General features: G+C 43.2%; 4 protein-coding genes and 1 non-coding gene across 8 annotated transcripts; 2 read left to right on the forward strand and 3 right to left on the reverse strand.

Moving 5' to 3' along the window:
* The first annotated feature begins 70 nt into the window (after positions 1 to 70).
* Positions 71 to 3,360, forward strand: LOC124477389 (coagulation factor VII). The gene is made up of 8 exons (XM_047035124.1): positions 71 to 570; positions 836 to 999; positions 1,088 to 1,112; positions 1,208 to 1,321; positions 1,419 to 1,553; positions 1,681 to 2,021; positions 2,171 to 2,288; positions 2,367 to 3,360. Exons 1-8 carry the CDS (start codon positions 498 to 500, stop codon positions 2,930 to 2,932), a joined length of 1,536 nt encoding a protein of 511 aa, XP_046891080.1. The 5' UTR covers positions 71 to 497; the 3' UTR covers positions 2,933 to 3,360.
* A 41-nt stretch (positions 3,361 to 3,401) lies between these two features.
* LOC124477385 (protein IWS1 homolog) lies at positions 3,402 to 9,163 on the reverse strand. Of its 3 annotated transcripts, XM_047035111.1 has the most exons (16): positions 8,712 to 9,156; positions 8,514 to 8,599; positions 7,749 to 8,424; positions 7,579 to 7,641; positions 7,288 to 7,486; positions 7,108 to 7,165; positions 6,826 to 6,938; positions 6,571 to 6,721; positions 6,357 to 6,439; positions 6,143 to 6,272; positions 5,813 to 5,930; positions 5,559 to 5,670; positions 4,672 to 4,728; positions 4,473 to 4,584; positions 4,141 to 4,291; positions 3,402 to 3,790 (listed from the first exon to the last, which is right to left on the reverse strand). In XM_047035111.1, exons 1-15 carry the CDS (start codon positions 8,752 to 8,754, stop codon positions 4,166 to 4,168), a joined length of 2,127 nt encoding a protein of 708 aa, XP_046891067.1. In that variant the 5' UTR covers positions 8,755 to 9,156; the 3' UTR covers positions 3,402 to 3,790; positions 4,141 to 4,165. The 3 variants fall into 3 exon arrangements, with proteins under 3 accessions (XP_046891067.1, XP_046891066.1, XP_046891068.1); XM_047035110.1 differs by lacking the exon at positions 4,141 to 4,291 and having other exon boundaries at positions 8,712 to 9,163; XM_047035112.1 differs by lacking the exons at positions 3,402 to 3,790; positions 4,141 to 4,291; positions 4,473 to 4,584; positions 4,672 to 4,728 and adding an exon at positions 4,759 to 5,302.
* A 60-nt stretch (positions 9,164 to 9,223) lies between these two features.
* On the reverse strand, positions 9,224 to 16,325 carry zgc:162872 (BAR_ACAPs and ArfGap_ACAP domain-containing protein). 2 transcript variants are annotated; one of them, XM_047035576.1, is made up of 23 exons: positions 16,072 to 16,325; positions 15,753 to 15,823; positions 15,612 to 15,669; positions 15,316 to 15,435; positions 15,163 to 15,216; positions 14,896 to 14,954; positions 14,573 to 14,756; positions 14,226 to 14,270; positions 13,992 to 14,087; positions 13,666 to 13,740; positions 13,474 to 13,577; positions 13,337 to 13,388; positions 13,141 to 13,241; positions 12,887 to 12,998; positions 12,590 to 12,783; positions 12,416 to 12,485; positions 12,221 to 12,315; positions 11,995 to 12,071; positions 11,749 to 11,903; positions 11,553 to 11,662; positions 11,321 to 11,431; positions 10,945 to 11,006; positions 9,224 to 10,104 (listed from the first exon to the last, which is right to left on the reverse strand). In XM_047035576.1, exons 2-23 carry the CDS (start codon positions 15,803 to 15,805, stop codon positions 9,947 to 9,949), a joined length of 2,145 nt encoding a protein of 714 aa, XP_046891532.1. In that variant the 5' UTR covers positions 15,806 to 15,823; positions 16,072 to 16,325; the 3' UTR covers positions 9,224 to 9,946. The 2 variants fall into 2 exon arrangements, with proteins under 2 accessions (XP_046891532.1, XP_046891533.1); XM_047035577.1 differs by having other exon boundaries at positions 15,753 to 16,325.
* Positions 16,326 to 16,517: 192 nt separating this feature from the next.
* LOC124477649 (integrin-linked kinase-associated serine/threonine phosphatase) lies at positions 16,518 to 20,668 on the reverse strand. Its single transcript, XM_047035585.1, has 10 exons — positions 19,301 to 20,668; positions 18,945 to 19,064; positions 18,562 to 18,679; positions 18,264 to 18,370; positions 17,878 to 17,971; positions 17,617 to 17,704; positions 17,375 to 17,508; positions 17,176 to 17,295; positions 17,020 to 17,101; positions 16,518 to 16,904 (listed from the first exon to the last, which is right to left on the reverse strand). The coding sequence occupies exons 1-10, from the start codon at positions 19,341 to 19,343 to the stop codon at positions 16,764 to 16,766; spliced, it is 1,047 nt and encodes a 348-aa protein (XP_046891541.1). The 5' UTR covers positions 19,344 to 20,668; the 3' UTR covers positions 16,518 to 16,763.
* trnag-ucc lies at positions 20,508 to 20,579 on the forward strand. Its single transcript has one exon. It is a non-coding gene; the product is annotated as a tRNA-Gly (tRNA).
* Positions 20,669 to 20,701: the final 33 nt, after the last annotated feature.

A 20,701-nucleotide genomic window follows, 5' to 3' on the forward strand; every position in this document is an offset into this window, starting at 1 on the left:
TGGTTCATTCTGAAAACAGCAAAGATTAAAAAGTGTTGTCACAAGCATGGGGGCAGCTCTGGTGTCAGCTTTTGACATGTGTCAATATTTAGAATCGAGTTAACTATCAAACGCCAAGCTTGTCAGAAGTCCTCCATTTTAGCAGACCGTCAGAGAAAAAGGTAGGCTGTACTCATTTAGTTGAGCAGTGTTAGGTCGACAGAGGAAGGGAGATTTGGTTTAGACTGCTTACACTTGTATACTTTATGGAAGTCCCCAGAATTGAAAATTAATCTGAAAGTCGACAAATGTTCTTACAAAATGTATAGCTTTTTTAATTGTAAATGTGATATACTCAACATGGAAAATATACAGGATAGAGAATTGTGTCATCTTCAGACTACTTAGCAAAATTGCATTTGCCGAGTCATTGGGTTGCCATTGGGTTGACCCTTGGTACAGTCTATATTGTTAACTAAATAGTGACCTATACCCATAGAAAGCCTCTTAGGTGTGAGATGTTGCTGTCAGAAGTTTGGCTCCCAACAGTTTTGCTTTTGAGCCTTTTTGGCTCACTTCTAGAATCAAAAGGTAGGACAAACGTTTTTCCCACAGTCCCTGTGATTTTAACTGTTCAATAATGGTATCCTTGAAACATTTGATGCAGAGGCTTAATTTCTTGTATTCTCATGGGTTATCCATGTGGCTGTAGTCAAAGGCAACAGGTTCTCAATCACGGATCTTTTTACATGATCAAAGCTTGCAGTGCATTACATTACAATAACGGGTCCAATAGGATCTGCAGAGTCTATGTGGAGGCAGTATATTTTGTGATTAGTTTGAGATCTTTTATCAGTGTTCCTTGAGCACAATAATGCAGTGCAGCTGCTTCGAGTGCGTCGGCCAAGGGCCAACTCATTCCTGGAAGAGATCATGCCAGGAAACCTGGAGCGGGAGTGTTATGAAGAGACCTGTTCCCAGGAGGAGGCGGCTGAGATCTTTCAGACCAGAGAGAAGACGGTATAGTACTGTTCCTAGCGTGATCACACCCCTCTCTGCACATATACACCACTCTCAAACTCTGTGTCCCTGCTATTCTGTTTTACAGATGGAGTTTTGGTACAGGTATAACAGTAAGTACAGAATTCCTGATCGGATGGCTCTTGGTTTGTTAAATGAGAGTCTGAAAGGGGTCTTTTGAAGCTATGTATGTTTTTCTGTGAACTAGATCTAAATCCTTGCTCCTACAACCCTTGTCTAAATGGTGGAATCTGCACTGTGGATCGAAATGGATACCTCTGCTTGTGCCCCCCACGATATGATGGCAAGATTTGTTCCATAGGTATGTCTGTATCCATACATGCCTAATAGCCAGGTTCTAAGACCCTCTCCCACATACATCATTCATTAACATTCACATGCTTGTTCTCCTCCTACAGAGGTGTTTGAGTGCCAGTATCAAAATGGTGGTTGCCTGCATTACTGTACCAACCAGGAACGCATGTCTGGTGTCCTGTGTAGCTGTGCCCAGGGCTACCAGCTCGACGAGGATGGCAAGGGCTGCTCTAAAGCAGGTGGACTTTATATAAACACACCACCAAATACTATCCTTGGCAAAACAACACCATCCAGAGTTTTCTTTTGGCATAGTTGAATGCTGTCATACGTATAACTATAACTTATATATTATATATTTGTCAGTGCCGTTCCCGTGTGGTAAAAAGCAGATTGGGTTCCGTCGTCGCCGGTCTCTGTTGGACGCCTCCCAGCACATTGCCTCAACGTCACCCTCAGTCTCACCCCTTCCTAATTCTTATGGAAACTTGACTGTGGAAGGAAACTTGACTGTGGAGGGAAACTTGACTGTGGAGGGAAACTTGACTGTGGAGGGCAACTTGACTGTGGAGGGAAACTCCACCTCCCCAGTAATGAACACAGAAGGCCAGTGGGCCGAGAACAGCACAGAAGTCCTGGACGACTTTGATGAAGACACTCGTATAGTGGGCGGTCAGCTGGAGAAGCAGGGGGGGAGTCCTTGGCAGGTACAGTAGATAGGTTAAGCGATTTATGGCTTACTACCATAGGAGCACAACACTGCTGGAGAGGGTTGGGTTGACCACAAAAGTTTGCTTTTCTTCCCATATGGCCAATGGGGCTTCTGACGGCGTTGTAATCATGTGGTTCTGTGCAGGTGATGATCCGGAGAAAGGATGGGTATGGGTTCTGTGGTGGAACCCTGGTAAGCCAGCGCTGGGTCGTCAGTGCTGCCCACTGTTTCTCAGACATGGTTCCTGATCATGTGATCATAGGTAAGGTTGTGTGGCCGCTGAGACACTCGAACATGTCATGGTGTGTGTTGCTCTTATTAACGCTCTGTGTTTCTCCAGGAGACTATGACAAGCAACGGCCCGATAAAAACGAACAGATGATCACAGTGGAAAAGCTGGTGGTTCACCCTCACTTCCATGAGTACACCTTCGACAGTGACCTTGCTCTGGTCTACCTCGCCCATCCAGTGGTCCTGAGCGCTACCGCCATCCCTGCCTGCCTTCCCAACAATCACCTGGCTAAATTGCTGGATAAGGAGGACATCCGGGGCGTGGTGACAGGCTGGGGAGCCACTCAGTTCCTGGGCCGCTCCTCTCGCTTCCTCAGGAAGGTGGTTCTCCCCCTGGTGGATCAGAAAAAGTGTGTCCTCTCTACGGAGCAGGTGGTGACGGACAACATGTTCTGCGCCGGATTCTTGGAGGCCAAGATGGACGCCTGTAGCGGAGACAGTGGCGGCCCTTTTATGGTCAACTTCAGAGGGACATGGTTTCTGACTGGAGTAGTGAGCTGGGGTGAAAGGTGTGCTGCTAAGGGTAAATATGGCGTTTATACCAGACTAGGCAACTACCTGCACTGGATCCAAGACACTATAAAGATGCAGGACCAGATCAGCAGCCAGACCTGAAAGCCTACAGGACTGGAAAACAAACATACTAAACATGCAAAATCTGGTGCTTAAGAGTTGTGAATTCTTCAGAATGTTTAACTCTCTTGTCCAAAGAAATTTTATTTTGTGATCAGAATGTTACAAACTGCCATAAACCACACAATATGAGCTTGACTCATGACTTGATTCCAATTGAGATCACTGTCTTTAGTTTGTATATCCCTATATACTATTAAACACCCCAATAATCCTGTCAGTTCTATTTGCACAATTTATATTATTTCTGTCTAATGTGACAAGACCAATAAGGGAATGAGTGAACCTGTGAAGAACTAATTTAAGACAAAAGTCAACTACGTACATAAGTATTCTTGGTGACTTAAATCGAATACAAAGTTGCCTGCAGTATATCTTTGTTGTCTCCAAGCATCAATAAACAAGCAATGAGGCCCAGTAAATTTAATAAAAGAATAGAATCAGGCATGAGAAGGATGGTGGAACCCTCTTTATTAGGAAAGTAACATCTGAGCTGGCACACTGTGGAGACATATCCAGACTGCTCCTGTAGAGGGTTAACATACATGAAATGGACAATATGTGTCCTAGAAGTCCAAAGGACTGATGAGGACCGGCCAAGCCTGTGAAGACATTATCATACATTCAAAGACTCAGGCCGGGCAGAGTGAGGCTTAAAATGACCTTAAAGCAACAAAAGCAGAGGAAAAAATAACTACTAAACACTTTAAAATATCAGAGGGGCATGTGGTTTCCCTGGACGCTGATCTTCACGGCGTGGCCCGTCTTTTTCATACGCTTGATGTCTGCAAAACGACGCATCTGTTTGTCCACCCGAGACATGCCTTTCTTTAATGGACCCTAAGGGGACAGAAGGAGGGACATGTAGATTACAGACAGCAAGGTGTAAGGAAGAGGAGATCTTTCCCAATGGTGTCTCCTCACATTACCCATGTGCTTAGAATCAAAATGTATGAAAATCACTTCACACCAAAGTAGAAAACTAAAGCAACAGACATGCTGGTATGTCATATTTGCAGGAATGTTCAGTGTACAGCTTAACGTTGTTGTACCCAATTAATTGCTGGACAGGTGATCATTTGAGTGGACCAGTTAGTTGGGGAAGCTTGGGGGGGTGGAACTACACTTCAGACAAGAGGCATCTCTGCATACTGCACGCCGTGCACCAGGGACATGCAGGTGGCACTTACTGCCCCCCAGTGGTGATAGTAGGTACTATAGGGGCATATGGTTTCCCTCCACACTGATCTTCACCGCTCCCTGTAGGCGCCTTCTCTTCCTCTCCTCTGCAATGCGCCGCTTGTGCTTCTCCAATCGACTCAGCCCTTTCTTAAAGCCACTCTACAGGAACCAATCATATCTCAGCATCCGAATGGTCTTTCCTCAGAGGACGCCCATCTCAACAGACATCCAACAGACTACAGAGCCATGTTTTAACTGACTCAACACCGGTATGTTTGGAATCCCTGATCTCGGGCCAAAGAGAAGATTTGAGTGGTCCTAGAGGCATTAAGAAACGTACCCGGCTGGACTCGACCTCCACGTTCCATTTGGGCCGAACCACATAGTCCTTGTTGGATGGCATGGGAACCCTAGCACGGGCACAGAACCCTGGGTCTCCAGGACGTAGGGCTCTGAGGGGGAATCACACGGGCACCGGGTTAACAGAGATAGACACATGCCAAGAACTGAATACACTTGACACGAGTCAGACTACTTACTTCTCCTCCCCTGTCAGCACTTTCTCTAGATCTCTGCGTGGAGTCTGACCCCCTGAGCTGTGGAGAAAAGACAGAACCTGTCAGGGGTTTGACACACTGCCTGAGAACTGAGGTCCACAGCTAGTTATCCAACAATCCCAGCACACTAGTCCTAACATGCGATTATCATCACTCCTCACAAGGGTTAGAGCAGCCATGATCCCAGTAAAGCTGTACATTATAGTATCAAAAACAAATAAATGAACTGAACTACAAAAATAAAGATGATTAATTACATAAAACAAAATGCTAATCTGACAAATTGTCAACCTGCTGAGAGAAGTGGAGTTACAAGAACATATGAAATGAGGCAAGGTTGTGACGGTGAAAGGTGTGTAGGACGAAATGCAGGTTAAACCTTCACTGCTGACTGAGGAGCGTTTTTCTTTGTGACTGCTGACAAACTGACATTGCTTTTACGACAACTCAAACGCAAACACTGGGAGTTCTAATAACACTGAAGGCGTGTTTCGGACTGAGGTCCAAGTCACCCCGGAGGCAGAGCTAGCAGTGCAATCATGCAACCACACTGAACCTGAGGAGCGGGGAGAACACATCCGGCTCCTCCGACCTCTCCACCTTCTGGGGAACACTTTGTGGGAGGAAGGCGGAAGGGCGGACGGGAACACAAGATGGGTGTCATGGAGAGGAGTAGGTTTTGATAGAGATGGAGCAGTGTGCCACAGAGAAGAGAGGAGAAGTGAATACTGGATGAATGGAAGTAAAGGAATATAATGGTGCCACTAGGGGAATGAGGAAAGAGGGAGAAGACAGGGGGATGGGGGGGGGACTATGTGGAAAATGGAAAAAGTGATGCAAGGTAGGAGAGTGCGTGCTGGGGTGTGTACCTGAGGCGTCTGCGCTGAGGCATCTGCTGGTCGAGGTCTCTCTGTTGTCTCTCCTCTCTGGTCATACCCTTGTAGTTGGAGGTCAAGCCAAATATGGGTCGCGACCACTCATCTGTAAGAAATGACAACTATTAACACCCAACACCTCCTTGAAAGAGGACAATCTCAACCCTTAATTGAGATCAACTTGCTTTCATTGCGGGGGCCAGACAACATGAATCTATGGCCGTTTGCTTGACTGAACAGACACTTACTGATGAGCTTGAGGGCGACGTCCTTGTTGGGGCGTGACTCTTTGGGGTGTTTGTACAGGAACATCACAGACCGGCCAATCCCACTGTGTTTGAGAGTCTCCTGGCTTACACTGGGAAGCTGGGGGAGGGGCATGACAGGTTTAAAACGACATGTTCATCCACATATCCCCTCAACCCTCAGCACAACTCTTGGTGCCATAGTGATAGCTGCAGCTTCAAAATCACATTCGACAATAGCGAAAATACCCCCCAATATCAAATGTAATGATATCATAACGGAGCTACACTGTGATGGATCTAGTACTTGGCCTGATCCCCATTCATACTGACTTCCTGTAGAATCCTGAGGAGTTCCTCTCTGATTTTGAGAGCGGGGAGACTCTTGTCTGGGAGAGGGCTGATCCACTCCTTGATAGCGGACATCACGCCACTGTCGATGAAAGTCTCCTTGAGATCCTGTCTGTATGCATAGAACATCAGACATCAGACCACATCCCTAAAACCAGCACTCACTTCACATCCCACTGGAGGTGGAGACACTTACTTTTTTAGGTGCATGACCACTGTAGGGAGAAGGGTCAGCTTTTTGAGTGCTGGTTTCTTCTGACTGTTCAGTGTTCTATCCTCCTGTGAATCAATCACTCCTAGTTAATGTGCCATCGTTGAACATCAATCATAATGTTTTTTTCTTAATTTTTTTTATACCCACACCACACTTTTCTTATTTTGTATTAATTTTGTTAAGTCCAGATGCTCACCTCTGCCGCCTCGTTCATCTTGGTGATCATGGCGCTGACCACATCGTCAGCGTCACTGATGAACGTCCCGCCGTCCCGGTTCCTTCTCCTCTTCCCACTCTGGGCCTTTTTGCGGGCCAGCATCACGTCAAAGTCGGACATGAAACTGGTGCTGAGACCGATACAGAAAGATGTCAGTTAGGCCACATGCAGGACCAAAACAACAACTTGTTAGGTTGAAGAAAAACAGCGATGGCTTGCTATAGAGATACTCACTCTTTGCCGCCTCGATCCACGCCGTCATCGGAGTCAGAGTCGTCCTCCACAGCCTTCTTGGCAGACGCCTGTGCTTTGTTTTTCTCTCCCTCCAGATCCTCCTGGTTGAAACCCTGTTGGTATACAAGCCAAACATTGTAAGTAGGGACCATCACCGTTCTCAAACCTGAAACACAGCTTGTTAACTCTTTTTCAAGGAATTAGGAGGGGCTTAGGGCAACAGCGAAGTCAATAACTCAATTCTGAATTGTAGTCAGGGTGTTCTAAAAAAGAAATTCTCACCGTAAACTCTTCTCCTTCCTCATCTCCAGATTCCCCGAAGATGTCTGCAATCATTTTCCTGAGTAAGAAATACATTTGTTGGTACTTCAGCTATCTGACAAATCCTCAAGCAGTCAGACAGATCGAGTCCACTCAGATACGGAAAAGGAGCCGTGAAAGCAAAGCACTTCAAATACTCACTCCTCTTCATCTCCAGAGTCACTGTCGCTGCCAAATAGCGTTTTCTCATCCTTCTTTTCTGCCCCATCCTTGTCTTCCTCATCCTCACTGTCGGATCCCAGTTCCCTGAGTTTGGCAGCCATGCTCTTGTCAGGTGCATCCGACCCAGCGTCGCTGTCTGAGTTGTCGTCGTCAGAGACGGCACGGTTCTTCTTTGCAGCTGAGAAGAAGCAGTCGCCACCACCAACATCAGAATTTCTCCGACTTATCATCACACACACCAAGCTACAATACTCAATGTTGTCCACTTACCTGGTTTGTCAGCTTTCTCTTCCTCATCTTCGCTGTCTGACAGAATGGCTTTCTTTCTCTTTACTACAATAAAAGAGAACAAAATAAGTCACCAACTTGACCACAGTGAAATAAAGAATTAATACAGACATTAAGAACAAAAAAGATGAGATGAACTTCGATAATGTTACCAGGCTTGTCTTCATTATCCTCACTATCATTGGCTGTTGGTTGGAGTCGACTCTCCCCCTCCTGGTCACTGCCTGCCGCCTTCATCGGACCTTCCTCCTCGTCCTCGCTGTCTGAGTGCATCACGGCCTTCCACTTGCCTTTTCCCTCCTCTGGTTTCTCAGTCTCCTCGTCATCAGACTCTATCGGTTTCTTGTGTTTTGGCACTTCTGTGTCAGAGTCACTGCCTGCATTTGACTGCCTAGCCTGAGGCTGGGGGTGGTCCTCATGTTCAGAGTCACTCCCGGGCACTTTTGGCCCTGACTCCTCCATGTCAGAGGTGCTTCCTTGACGTTTGACTGGGGACCCCTCATTGTCAAATGTAATGTCTCTTTCCTTGATGGGAGACTCCTCATTGTCTGATGGGGTCCCTGGTCGATGGCCTGGAGAGCCCTTGTTGTCTGATGGGCTGCCAAGACGTTTGACTGGGGAACCCTCGTTGTCAGATGTTGTGGCTCTTCGCTTGAGTGGTGACTCCTCGTCGCTGTCTACAGGTTGGGGAGGCTCTGCCTCTGAGTCGCTGTTGTGTGCTGCTGCCTCCCCCTCAGAGATGCTGTCCGCGTCTTTGTTTCCCTCGTTGTCTGAGCCGCTAGCCGTACCATTCCTCCCCATGACATGGCCAGCTCCATCGCCCTCATCCTGAGTAACAAAGTCTTACTTAGTCGTCATAGATTCGTTTAAGTTTGTGGCTTATAGATCCTTAATTTAACGGAATACACGATCCTAACCTCTGAATGATGTCGCTCGCTCCTCATCTCCTCGCCGTCAGAACAAGGGGCATGTTCGTCCTGAACTGGCGTGCCACCGCCATCATCTACATACAAAACAGTTTCAAACTCTAGCTAACCTTGGTGGACTGGACACCATGAACCGAATGCGCTGTCAGGAATAACAGCATTATATGAGGAAACAAAAGCTGTTCTTACCCGAGTGGTTTCCAGACATGAAATCATCCTCTTCGCCGTCCATGTGTCCAAATTCAAGACACAATGGCAGATAAATCAACGGTGCAGATAAGCCCTGCCTATGATCAGATTTATAGCTATTTCATCAACAACAATCTAAATATTTCGGAAATGTGCAATCCGTCGCATATTCCGATGCTTCAATAGGCCTGACTATGTTAGCTGGCTAGCTAACAAGCTACCGCAGTAGCTACTGTAGCGAAACGTCGTGGTAGCACGTTTATCGGCACTGTATTACAGAGGTCAGATCAAGCTTGCAAAAAAGCCCAACAAGCAGAATATCTTGCCGGACATTTATGGCCGTTTGCTACAAGAAATAAAAAATTGTTTCAACAGAAAACAAAATTATCTGAAACACTACACCTCGAATGTTGATCAAAATGGTGTCAGTGCACAAGAGATCACTTCTACGCATGCGTTAAATTATGCGGCGCCTGAAATTGACATCACTATTATAGCCCAGACAAAACCTTTATTTTGAAAACATGTCTTCATCTCACAGGTAACAGAAACACAATTCTAGTGTTTCACAAAAAACTTAATTCGTGTCAAGACATAAATATTTCTTATGTATGTCATTTCGATAGTGTCTCAAAATGCCCATACAACCATTTTTTGGTTCACTTAATTCCTAGAATTAAGGACAGAACAATCAGTCTAAAATTGTTTCCATGATTAAATACAAAAATTCAGGACAAAAAATCATGTTTAGTAAGAAGTCATTTATCATCGTATTATATGACCTATTAAGTCGACTCAGAGCGATTTGTGTAATAACTAAGTAAGTTGAGTAGTAACAGAAATGCCATAAAATATGTACACACAACATTAAAATATAATATAACACTTATTTCAATATGTAACACTAGTATATCCCTTATTTTGTACTTTCAGGCAACACAGCTGACTACTTATTTCACTTATACTCAATATATAATTCGTTTAGAGTTGTAAGGGTCAGTTGAACTGTATTCAAGTAAGAAGTATGTATAATTATAGAACATAATTTATAAACACTTAAGACTGTTAGCATCATTAGTTCCCATATGTTCTGAGTAGTCAGATTATTTTTAACTCATTGCTTGATTTTTTAAATAATATTCAAAGAAGTGCCAGACACTACAGCCAATCGAAGGATTCCCCAAAATCCTTATCTGCAAAATGGTAATGCCCTTTCTCTTTGATAAACTTTACACCTAAGTGCTCTTCTCATTGTGCTGTTCATACAATATCTGGCTCCCTTCTCCTTCCTCATCTCCATTTCTGCTGAACTGTCGCCGGGTCAGTCTTTCTGGGTCATGGGAAGCCATGTCACTGAAGTCACGAAAGATGTCCTGGAACGTCTCATCGTCACCTGTTCACCAAAACACAAGCAGCTTAGAAAACGGGTCAACTGTACAGCAGTGTTTCCCACAGATTAGAAAGCTATATGTGGCGGGGGGGGGGGGGGGTCGAAATAATTCACAAAATCAACAACAACAAACAAATAATTTCTGCATATGCAGGTAGCGACGCTGCATACAGGGTGCTAAATAACTTTTTAACAGGTCAGCTCCATGACGCCGGGTAAGGAGCTAGCTCTTGAAACTTCTCACCAAAAGAACGAAGGGGAACCTTCGATTAAGACATGTCCGTCGGTACCTAGCGAAAAGTAGCCTCAACTTTCCTAGACATTTAGCTACGGCACTAATGCTGAAGGCTCGCTGATGTAGCTGTCGGTCTCACTAGAACGGCGTATGCATCGTTGCTAACGTGTGCTGACGTAGTGACTGTGTGTGTATGTGAGAAAGACGCGTGCGTGAAAGAGACGGAGGGAGAGCAGGGAAAGGAAATGCAGCTGAACGAATACGCTGCGTGTTTTTACCTAAATAGCGATTAAAAAAAATGTTTTACGAAACGCAATGTGTGGCGGCCGGTGTTGATTCTGTGGCGCACCGCCACAAATTAGTCTATGTGTGGGAAACACTGTGTACAGTGGTTTGTGTTGAATCCTGCCATGACCTGGGCTACCTAGTCATGTTCCTGTATTCCAACTAATAAGTATTTGTTATTATTCCTAACTAATTTGAATTAGTTTACCAAATAGCTAATTATTAGTATCAGGTAGAGAGTCTGACCCAAAAGCTACAGTACAGCAGGTCTCTAGGAATAGGGTTGTTAAACTCTGCACTGTTTCTGTATTTCAAAGTATTACCCATAGATCCAAAGAATCCCTCAGAGTCTCTCATCTCTTCATTCATACGGGCCATACGTAATCTGTCAACATACAAGAAAAAATGATAAAAAACGATTCTAATTTCTTTAACATTTTGGTACACAGATTAGACAGTCAATTAAAAGTCTGTGCCACATCTCAGGCGCACATATTTTAGTGCAGTAATAACATTTCAGTTGCTTACATATACAGTAGAGCCTAGTACAGTGCAATGCAATGCCTAGAACATTGCAGCAAAAAACAACAAGATATCTTAAGTGCTATATCAACTATATATCAACTGCTCGTGGATGCATTTTTTTATCAACTGCACAATTACAAAACACTTCTGGATATGATTTACCACGTTACTCACAATGTCACAATGTCAGCATGTGCCGTCTCTATGGCGATAGCTAGTGGGTCCTGTCCCGTTTCATCAGCCGCATACTGATTGGCTCCTCTCTTGAGAAGCAGACACACTTGCCTGCAAAAGTGGGTATCTTAGCTAAAGCCATTTGAGAAACACCAAATTGATTTTAAACCCATGTCTATGCCATACTAGAGCCAAAGACATGGGTTAATAGAATCCTACTCCAAATCCTCACCCTGTATGGCCCCAGGTGGCAGCCACATGAAGAGCCCCTTGTCCTCTTTGGTCACGGTGGTTTACATTGGCTCCATTCAACAATAAGTACTCACATGCCAAAAGGGACCCCTGCAGACAAGCACAGGCACATGTAAACAAACACAGAACAAAAAACTATCATTTCAACAATAAATTAGAAGTATCAGTTTCATCACCCCAATAGCTGACGCAATCAGAGGTGTGCGTCCTTGCTCCTCAGAGTAGCTCCAGTTTGCCTCTGCCCCTTGGGCCAATGCGGCTGCCATAGAGACAAGGTTCCCTTGTGATGCAGCCTGGTACAACTGACGTCCTGCGTTTTCTTTCCCCATCTCTAAAACAGCAATGAAAATGGGATGATTCCAAATGTTTGGCAAAATATATGGAGCCCTTTGAAACATACGGTGAGGTCACTGTGAACCTACGTGTCTCAGGAAAGCTGCCACCTTTAACAAATCTTCTCTCCACATACTTCTGCTTAATCCATGTCTCTCTTTCTGAGCTGATAAACAGATATGGTAATAGAGCATTATTATAGAACATTATTAATGTAATGAATCGTGAGATTAGTTTAAAGAGTGCATTGATTAATTGTCAATTGCTGAATTTGACGAAAAAGTGCCAAATATGACATATAGCCACTGTACGTACCGTGGGCTGTCAAAACTGGGTTTCACTCTGTCCTCCTCCAAACACCTGGCTTCATATATCCCATTGATGACATCATTACCTAGAGCGCACAATAGCTACAGAGGAGGGGAAATAAGGTCCATACCAGGAATAATGCACTTTTAACCTACATAAAAAAGAGTAGTTTTAATTAAGAACATGGTTGATGACTGGTACCTTTAGCTGCTCTGGATCCCAGGAGTCCAGGGTGAGAGACCGTACTTTGGACACATGAACTCCAAGGCTCCTGTCGACACAAACAGCACAACCAAAACAAACATGACATTTGACAACCAAAATGGGACTGCCGTCAAACTGCCTGTGAGATGAATCCTCCGATCCATGCCATACCTATGGATCCCAGAGCACTCAATGCACATGGTAATGCCCAGGTTGATGCTGGCCCAGCGAGGCTGCTCCTCTCCACAGTCACAGCAGCGTTGGTTCCCCGGGCCTCGGAGGGCTACACCTAGGACTGCAGGCCTCACAGGGGCCGGGCCAGGCTGGGGATCTAGATTATTGATGGGCTGGGGGATATGTTTGGGCTGGAAGAAAATGTAAATGTATTTGATGGTGCTTTTATTTCAGGTCTACCATTTATGTGAGTGTGTAATTCCTGGAATGTTAGTACATTTCAGATATTGTTACCTGCAGTTGCTGGGACTCTACTTTTTCACGGTAAGCCAAATCAATGCTGCCCTGTACAGCACTAATCCAGGCCTGCTTCAGCTCTTCTGAATCTGCCTGGAGGGCACAACATCTGGGTAGATGGACAAAGGTCAATCAGGTCGGCCTCGCTATCAACTCTAGCAATGAACAGTCAGCAAACATTACAAAATCACACAAGGATTCATAATGCACTGTAAATTATCCAATAAAGTTTAAAAGTGAAAAAATACTACTTTTGAACAGAGACTAGTTCAAAACAGAAGCGGCGGTCAACGCTGTCCAGACTCTTCACTGCACAGAGCCTGAGGTCATCAAACAGCACCAGAGGCTCCTCCTGCAGAACACAAAGTCAAGAATCTTTCACTCTAAGGAAGTTAAATAAAGAGGAGACAGAATTGACAAAACTCAAGACAAAACTTGAGACAAAACCTTGTGTGTTTTCCTGTAGTTTAGTTGCTTATCTTTGATAGAAAACCAGCATCTAAAGGAAGAACAGACACATCCGGATTATGTCGATAATTAGGCAGATGTGAAAGAATGTCTTCTCTTGCAGAATGTTCACTTACCTCTTCCATGTCTTATTCTTTCTACGAGACCTTTTGAAGAGGTAGCCTTGTATAGTCTCACCTCGGTCAAGACAGGCGCTTACTATAGGTTCCCCAGAGGCATCCTGAGAGTGGACATTTCCATTTTAAATGTAGGACACACACTCTATGGTGTATAGTCAACACGAAAGACTTTGCAACAAATATACTCACTCTCTGCTGGACCAGAAGATGAGTATTTTCTAAGTCCTTTCTTTTTACTGTGCATTCAGTGGAGATTTGGGCAAGCTATAACAAACATTGTAAAGATCATTAATAAAGAGATCAAGAAATAACTGAACAATACAGTTAAATCAAGTCAAGTGTATTTCGATTAAACATGTAAAAACAACCAATGTTATTCAAAGTGCTGTACAATCAGCCAAGACAAAATAAGGAATTAAAATAACATTAAGGGACGCATTATTTCCAATGGTTATACTCTGAGGGGTTCACGTTTCACATGTGTTACTACATTTAAAAAATCATTTTGGCCTCACCTGTGAAGCCATGCTTTTCATAGCAGGCTCCAGATCCCTCAGTAAGTCAAAACCTTGGTGAAAGAAGGTGTACTGGGCATGGAAGTATGAAAAGACCTGAAACATAATGGAAAAAAATAAGTTAAAAATGTTCTACAACTTTTGTATATAACATACTTTGTTGGACTAAAGTTGAAATTAAAATAAGCAAACCCTGTCAGTAATTTCTGACTTCAATTAGAAAACATGACTTACAGAATTCAAGATATCCACCTTCTGTTGGACCATGAAATTGTTGATCTGTAATAGAAGACAGATTATTGTTATGGTTTATCCCCATTAGTCATAGTAAACACAGTTGTTAAGCCATCTCAACGTGTTCTCTCACTTGCCTACTTAAACAAACAAAGCTATCCTGTTCTTCCAGGATCTCTGGGTGAATACAATCAAGGAGCAGAAGATAGTTAGTAATATATAGTAAAACTGTGCATGCTCTTTGATGCTGACTGCTTCTCTGTATATCGGAGAGCTTCCTCTTTGACCACAACAAAACTTGATATTATCAAAACGTTTATAAATCTGTGGTTGAGAATGTTGTCTACCTGCAAGCAGTAATCCAACGCAAAGTGCTGATAACATTTGCGTGTGGCCAGAAGAAGATGGCTGCTGCGCTCAGCATCACTGGCTTTGTGGCGAGATATCTGGGCATTTTTCATGGCTGCTGTCTCCAGATCATCCCCAATTCTCACAAACTCCTTCCTTGTCTCTCTCAACTGTGGCAGGAACCTAAATAACAAGAGCACATTATGATAAATACTGAAAGAATAGAAAGCAATTGGTTGATCTTCATGGTGTGAAAAACAGTATTCTAAATATATCACACAAAACGAAACTAGCTGATGTTTACACGTTTGATGCAACATACTGTGTTAGGAGGTTTGTAAGTTGCTGAGTGATGGCTCTCTGTGTCTGGTCAAACAGCATCTGGAGCCAGGAAGTTGGCCCAATAGAGAGAAACAAGTCATCAGAATTAAATTAGAAATATATCTATTATATACAATGATGGTCATTGCTGTGGAGATTGGTAATTTATAATGTACTTTATGTAAACAATAGCTTATTCACCAAGCATACCTAACCTAATTACCCACTGAAACTGACAAGACTGCAGCAACAAAAAGAAACTACTTACAGTATGGAAGTTGATCATCTCCTGTAGCCCTTGACTAAACTGGCTCATGCAGTTCTGAGGTGGAAAGTAGTTTATTAATACCATCAGAATGCATTCTTCTTGAAACTTGTATCCATTATGCCTGTCAATATGTCAAGTACATTTTCTCCATACCATAATGATGCTGTCCTGCTTGTGGTACGAGGAGAATTCTGCCAATCCATTGAGGAATAACTGATTTGCTGTATTGTATGCTTGTCCTGATTCAACCATCTTCCCACAAAGCTTCATCACCTTAATAGGAAAAATAGAAGCAAGAAATGTTAACAATCCCTAGTGCATAGGAGTACTTTCTCCATTGCCCTCTAACAGACTGTCCAGTCCAATCAGAACCCCACAAGCACTCCGACGGACGAAATTCATTAGTAGATTCATGTTCCCTAAGGTAATATCACAGTTTATCATGGTACCTTTTCCACACGACTCTCTAGTTCGGTCACATCACTTTCACAATGGCCCAGGGTTTGCCTGTGAAAACACCAATTGATAGTCTATGAAAACATGCAATCAAAAGTAAGTTATCAAATGTATGATGTTGTTGTGAGAGGTACCTGAATGTAGGTGAGTCTTTGATGCACTCCTCAAAGTCCAAGAAGGAATCCATTCCAGACGTGTAAATTATCTTAAGAAATTATGAGAGATGGGTGGTAGTAATTTATTTTAAACTATGAGTAATCTGTGTTCACTTGCCATCTGTTCACTTTCCTGATTCACATTTGGACGCCAGATAGAAGGCATGACATCCACGTTTCATGTCGACTCGGTACGTATATTTTACAGGCGTGGTTGTGATACTTATTATGGTCAGTCATTAAATATTCAGACGCTAACACATTTTTAACATAGCCCTCCGGTAACGGGGTAACTCACTAGCTTTTTATTTAAAGGGAGCTTCCTTGCATTGAGATCGATGGAAAACGAAGATCAGATGATGTTCCATGCACAGGTGGCAGTAAACGCATAAAACACATGGCACACAGAGGTATGAGTTATCCGATGAGAATTCAACTTGAATTTCATGTCAACAGCTGTCTTTGCATCTATGCAAGGTGTTTGCTGGATGAGATCGGGTTAGAGTGTTGTAAATATATCCGGACAGTTAGGACTTCTTTCAATTTAGTCAACGACTCGCCATTCAGCTCTGAGGTGCATTACCGCCACCTAGCATCACGGAGAGCATGAAGGGATATTGACAAACGTCTTCTTCACTCATGTCTTTTGCATTTCCATACGCACTCTAATGTATGTTCTCCGTCTTCTGAATAGAAACCTTTTGAATGCTTGCAGGTTTACAAACTCATAAGGAACATCTCATGGCAGTTCGGTGACAATGTTTTAATAAGAAAGGCAAACTTACAACATGGACACAAATCAGAGTGGTTGATATGGCAAATCATTAGGGAGCAGGATGGTCAATAAACAGTTCACATTTAGAGATTAGAACACCTCCATGTTTTAAGAGTTTTAACATGAATACTTTCTCTGTTCATATAGTCATGGAGCAGATTCAGCAGAGCAGAACCTGTGATGTACCATGAGGAACAAGAGTCAGGGTGATGTTTTCAAAAACCAATAGACACCAAAATAACGGTAACATTGTCTGCACAGCCCCTCCTCACAGCTTCATTAGCTAGTCGCTGGCAAGCTGCTTCATAGTGGCTTTCCTCCTCTGTCTGACCCTCCTTTCTCTCCACAGTCCCATCCTAAAACAACACAAGTACCGTATATAACACAAACATAAGTAGGAGGTACAAAAACATATTTTTCACTGACCAACCGAGAATGACCAATATACCCTCACTGCTGTGATAGCTTTACCTCCAAGACACTGACGACATATTGAACAGCTTCCTCTGCAGAGAATACTTTGAATAGTCCATCACATGCCAGAAGGATAAACCTGAAGAGACAGAGGATAATTTATGAAATGTTTGAATGTATACGTCAATACATTTATGTCTCGACTAGACTAACCTGTCATTGGGGTTGAGCTGACAGCGCCTTAGGTCTGGTGTGGATATTACTCCACAGCGCTTGTACTGGCCATCGCCAATGGAGCGGGATACTTCCAACACACCAAGCACCCGACCATCTCTGTCGTCACAATAGACAGAATGATATTGATTTCACAGTCCATGTGGAGCAACACTGTTTATTAGAGCATTACACCCACCTGACAGTGCCCCCAGCACGTTGGATCCTCATGCGCTCCTCATAGATGGTGGGGTTGTGTTCCTTGCTAAGAGGTAAAGTCACACACTTCTTTTCATTGATCTTCTCCTCCTGCTCCATTCTGCACAGCACAGCCTAAATGAAAGCACCATGGAAACAATTGTCATATTATTTATTAATCATTAACTGGTCGTGTAACTAAGTTGAAAGAAAGTACAATGAAAACTGGAATGAGCAGCCTACCCTGCTGTCCCCAAGGTTCGCAACATACACCATTTCATTGACCACCAGCACACAGGTGGCTGTTGTCCCGTCTTTCCAGGCTGGCTTCCTTTGAAACATTATAAATGGGTGAAGTTACTTCTATGTTGCACATTTACATAAGGTGTATTAGCTCACTGGGCATAGTGATGAAATCAATTAACGTCAGGATTTAAATTGTAAGATTTCATCATAACACACAAGATTAATCAATCATCCCTCAAAAAGTAAATCTATTCTTACTGGCTGGAAGCTTTTTTCAAAAAGTCTTCATCTGTCTGCCGGAAGGTATCAAGTAGACATTTCTTAACCAGTTTGTCAAGGTTTTCAGTTACTCCTGTAGATGGTGACAAATATGCAGCATCTTCCTTAAGTACATGGACAGTCAAGTCTAAATTTAAGGCATGTGAAAATGTTTAAAGAGGGAAAGTACAGAATATCACTTATTTCTGACTGTTTCAACATGTCTATGTTTTATCAACAAAGAGTAAGTGCACTTCATCACCATTTATTTGTGCATAAGTATTGGGATCGAGCAGGTGACATAAAAAAACTAGAACATCATCTAAACCATAACCAATCTTGTCAAAAGATGGAATTACCAAGGATACATATATATTTAAACAAACCTTTAGGAAATTTAAGTGCAAGGGTGTGATGGAGATGCTCAGCAGCAAAGCGAGAGGCACGAGCTCCGCCATGGCCGTCAAACACAGCAAAGTAGGCAACACGAGACCTGGAGCAGCACACAAACCCGATCACAGGGTCAATATTTGAAGCACATCTCATCCATGAAGTCCAAGCATTGAGCCTGCCTGGTAATCCTAGTCCATAATGTGTTTGAGACAGACAATGTAAAAACAACATTCTAAAACATGCTGAAAACGGTGTTGGCTGTCGGCTGGAGATAGTTTTCAAGAAACTTACACTTGTGCTGGCAGGGAAGATAAGCAAGAGTTAATGTCAGGTAGGAGGACATGAGCATCTTGCATCTCATCTCTTTCACCTCTCCTTGCTGCAAAATACCCCTTCAGAGATGGTAGTCCTGTGGAACAAAAAATAAGGGGTAAGTACGTTTTATACTACTACAAACTTTGTGCAGTAACTGATGGGGTGTGACTACTCCTCGTGCCCACATTTTGAGAGCCAGTGTACGTAAAACACCACAGGCTATCAATGCAGCCATGCTCTGTGAGTATGGAAAAAAGTAAAGTTCACTTCATAGAATTATTTTTACTCTGTTAGATGGGATTTACTTGATAGCCTTCAAAACATTTCGAGAAATACTGTGGACTGTTAATGTTGAAAACCTTTACAAACTTTCTTTTCCTCCCACTTCTTTTCTTCCACCTCTTTCTCGTTATGGCAAGGCTCGAGTTTCCTCTTAGAACCCCTGTCATCTGCCTTCGGTGATTGAATCCTTGTTTGACCTATAACACACACATAACGAAAATGTCATAACTTATTAATTAATTCACAAAGTGAAACCTACTGAATTACTATTAAATCGTAAAAAGCTGCTTGCTGTCTAGGGATACGTAAAAACCAGGGTTGGATAGTAGCTAGCTAGTGTTAAAGGAAGTTGTTAGCTATAGCTACGGTAGTGAGCTATTACCGAGTGGCTAGCCTCAATATATCGTTAGCTAACGCTACTGGTAGGTGTTACCTGTGCTTTGCGATGGTTCTGGAAGATCGTCAAATAAATCCATTTTCTTGTGCCTGCAGCGTAGAAATCTCACTCTCGCGTGTTAGGACCACAGTCTATGATTTGGACGGTGGTTTTCAATTGTGTTGAATGAAGTATCCGGTGGCTAAGTGGCTGTGTTGAGCTCCTACCGTGTGTTGATTTGACTAGAGATAGATAGGGTGACATACGTCCCCTTTTTCCCGGACATGTCCTTTTTATAAGGACCTTAAGAAAGTGTCTGGCCAGTATTTAAAATTAACTCAAATTTGACGTTAGTTGCGTTATACGATGTGCAACTGGTATAACATTTAATTGTATGTGCCCGCATATTTGCATCGATTTAACCCCTTGTTGTAAGTCCCACCTTTTTGCACACCAATTGGTCTATTATAAAAGCATCAACCATTGGCCAAATTCTTGCCTGTCTATCTCTTTGCGAACGCGTGAAACGCTGTTGTGTTTGGTATCAAACAGTTGGCGTTGGAGGTAATAGTTGTGAGCATTGACTGTAAAAACCATGAGCTGAGCATAACTGCCCATATGGGCCCAAAGCCACGTGAAGCCTCCTTCCATAAGAAAGACTCATCAGGCTTAAAAAAAGCAGACATCCCAAGTCTCCCGGAAGTTTCGGGAATCTCCCGCATTTCGATAGCGGCTCCCAGAACCATAGAAAGTTAAGACTATTCATAGCAGACTGTTAACTTCCTTAACTTTTCCCATTCATTCTCTATGGCTAGTCTTAACCATATTGAATACTACCATTTGTGACCACTATGGGGATTTGGGGTGCACTGTTGCGCCTTGTTCTTATTCGATTGCGAGAATTGTCTAAGATCAGATTTCTTTGAGAGAACTACAGTACCACGTCTCTGCAATCAAATCGAATCAAATGTATTTGTATAGCCCTTTTTACACGCAAGCATGTCACAGAGGGCTTCACATACGCCCATAGAACTGCCCCTCAACCAACCTAAACTCTCAAGCAATCACAGGTAAAATATCCTCAGATCATGATAGATCTTAAACTAGCTAGCTAAATCAAAATGAACATGTTTAGCAGAGTATATTTAAATGTATTATATCTTTTGTAAAAACATTTTTTTTGCATTGGCCGGGAATCGAACCCCGGTCAACCACGAAAGTTGAAATTCTCCAACCAAATTCTACCCATGAGCCCCTTCGGCATGCGTTGGTGGTATAGTGGTGAGCATAGCTGCCTTCCAAGCAGTTGACCCGGGTTCGATTCCCGGCCAACGCAACCTTCCTTTTGACTTACATTATTTTGTTAAAACAATATAATACATTGTTTTTTTATGGAATCGCTTGCTTCCATGAATTAAGTACATCTTGTTTAAAAGATGTTCACCACTGTATTGGGAA

The sequence above is a fragment of the Hypomesus transpacificus genome, chromosome 15, assembly GCF_021917145.1.
Source record: "Hypomesus transpacificus isolate Combined female chromosome 15, fHypTra1, whole genome shotgun sequence".
In the NCBI taxonomy this organism is placed as follows: domain Eukaryota; kingdom Metazoa; phylum Chordata; class Actinopteri; order Osmeriformes; family Osmeridae; genus Hypomesus; species Hypomesus transpacificus.

Bases quoted from the DNA above. Each gene is read 5' to 3' on its own strand.
- LOC124477389 (XM_047035124.1), top strand. From the start codon at position 498: ATGTTGCTGTCAGAAGTTTGGCTCCCAACAGTTTTGCTTTTGAGCCTT. The intron at 1,322-1,418 runs GTATGTCTGTAT...CTCCTCCTACAG, and splicing joins TGGCAAGATTTGTTCCATAG to AGGTGTTTGAGTGCCAGTAT. The intron at 2,289-2,366 runs GTAAGGTTGTGT...GTGTTTCTCCAG, and splicing joins TCCTGATCATGTGATCATAG to GAGACTATGACAAGCAACGG.
- LOC124477649 (XM_047035585.1), bottom strand. From the start codon at position 19,343: ATGGATTTATTTGACGATCTTCCAGAACCATCGCAAAGCACAG. The intron at 17,509-17,616 runs GTAGGCTGCTCA...GCTTTCATTTAG, and splicing joins CGAACCTTGGGGACAGCAGG to GCTGTGCTGTGCAGAATGGA. The intron at 16,905-17,019 runs GTAAAGCTATCA...GTGTTGTTTTAG, and splicing joins ATGTCGTCAGTGTCTTGGAG to GATGGGACTGTGGAGAGAAA.
- zgc:162872 (XM_047035576.1), bottom strand. From the start codon at position 15,805: ATGGATTCCTTCTTGGACTTTGAGGAGTGCATCAAAGACTCACCTACA. The intron at 15,217-15,315 runs GTATGGAGAAAA...TTTCCACCTCAG, and splicing joins AGCAGGACAGCATCATTATG to AACTGCATGAGCCAGTTTAG. The intron at 13,741-13,991 runs GTGAGGCCAAAA...TGTTTGTTATAG, and splicing joins TGAAAAGCATGGCTTCACAG to CTTGCCCAAATCTCCACTGA.
- LOC124477385 (XM_047035110.1), bottom strand. From the start codon at position 8,754: ATGGACGGCGAAGAGGATGATTTCATGTCTGGAAACCACTCGG. The intron at 6,440-6,570 runs GTGAGCATCTGG...ATTGATTCACAG, and splicing joins AGATGAACGAGGCGGCAGAG to GAGGATAGAACACTGAACAG. The intron at 4,585-4,671 runs GTAAGTAGTCTG...ATTCCCCCTCAG, and splicing joins GTGCTGACAGGGGAGGAGAA to AGCCCTACGTCCTGGAGACC.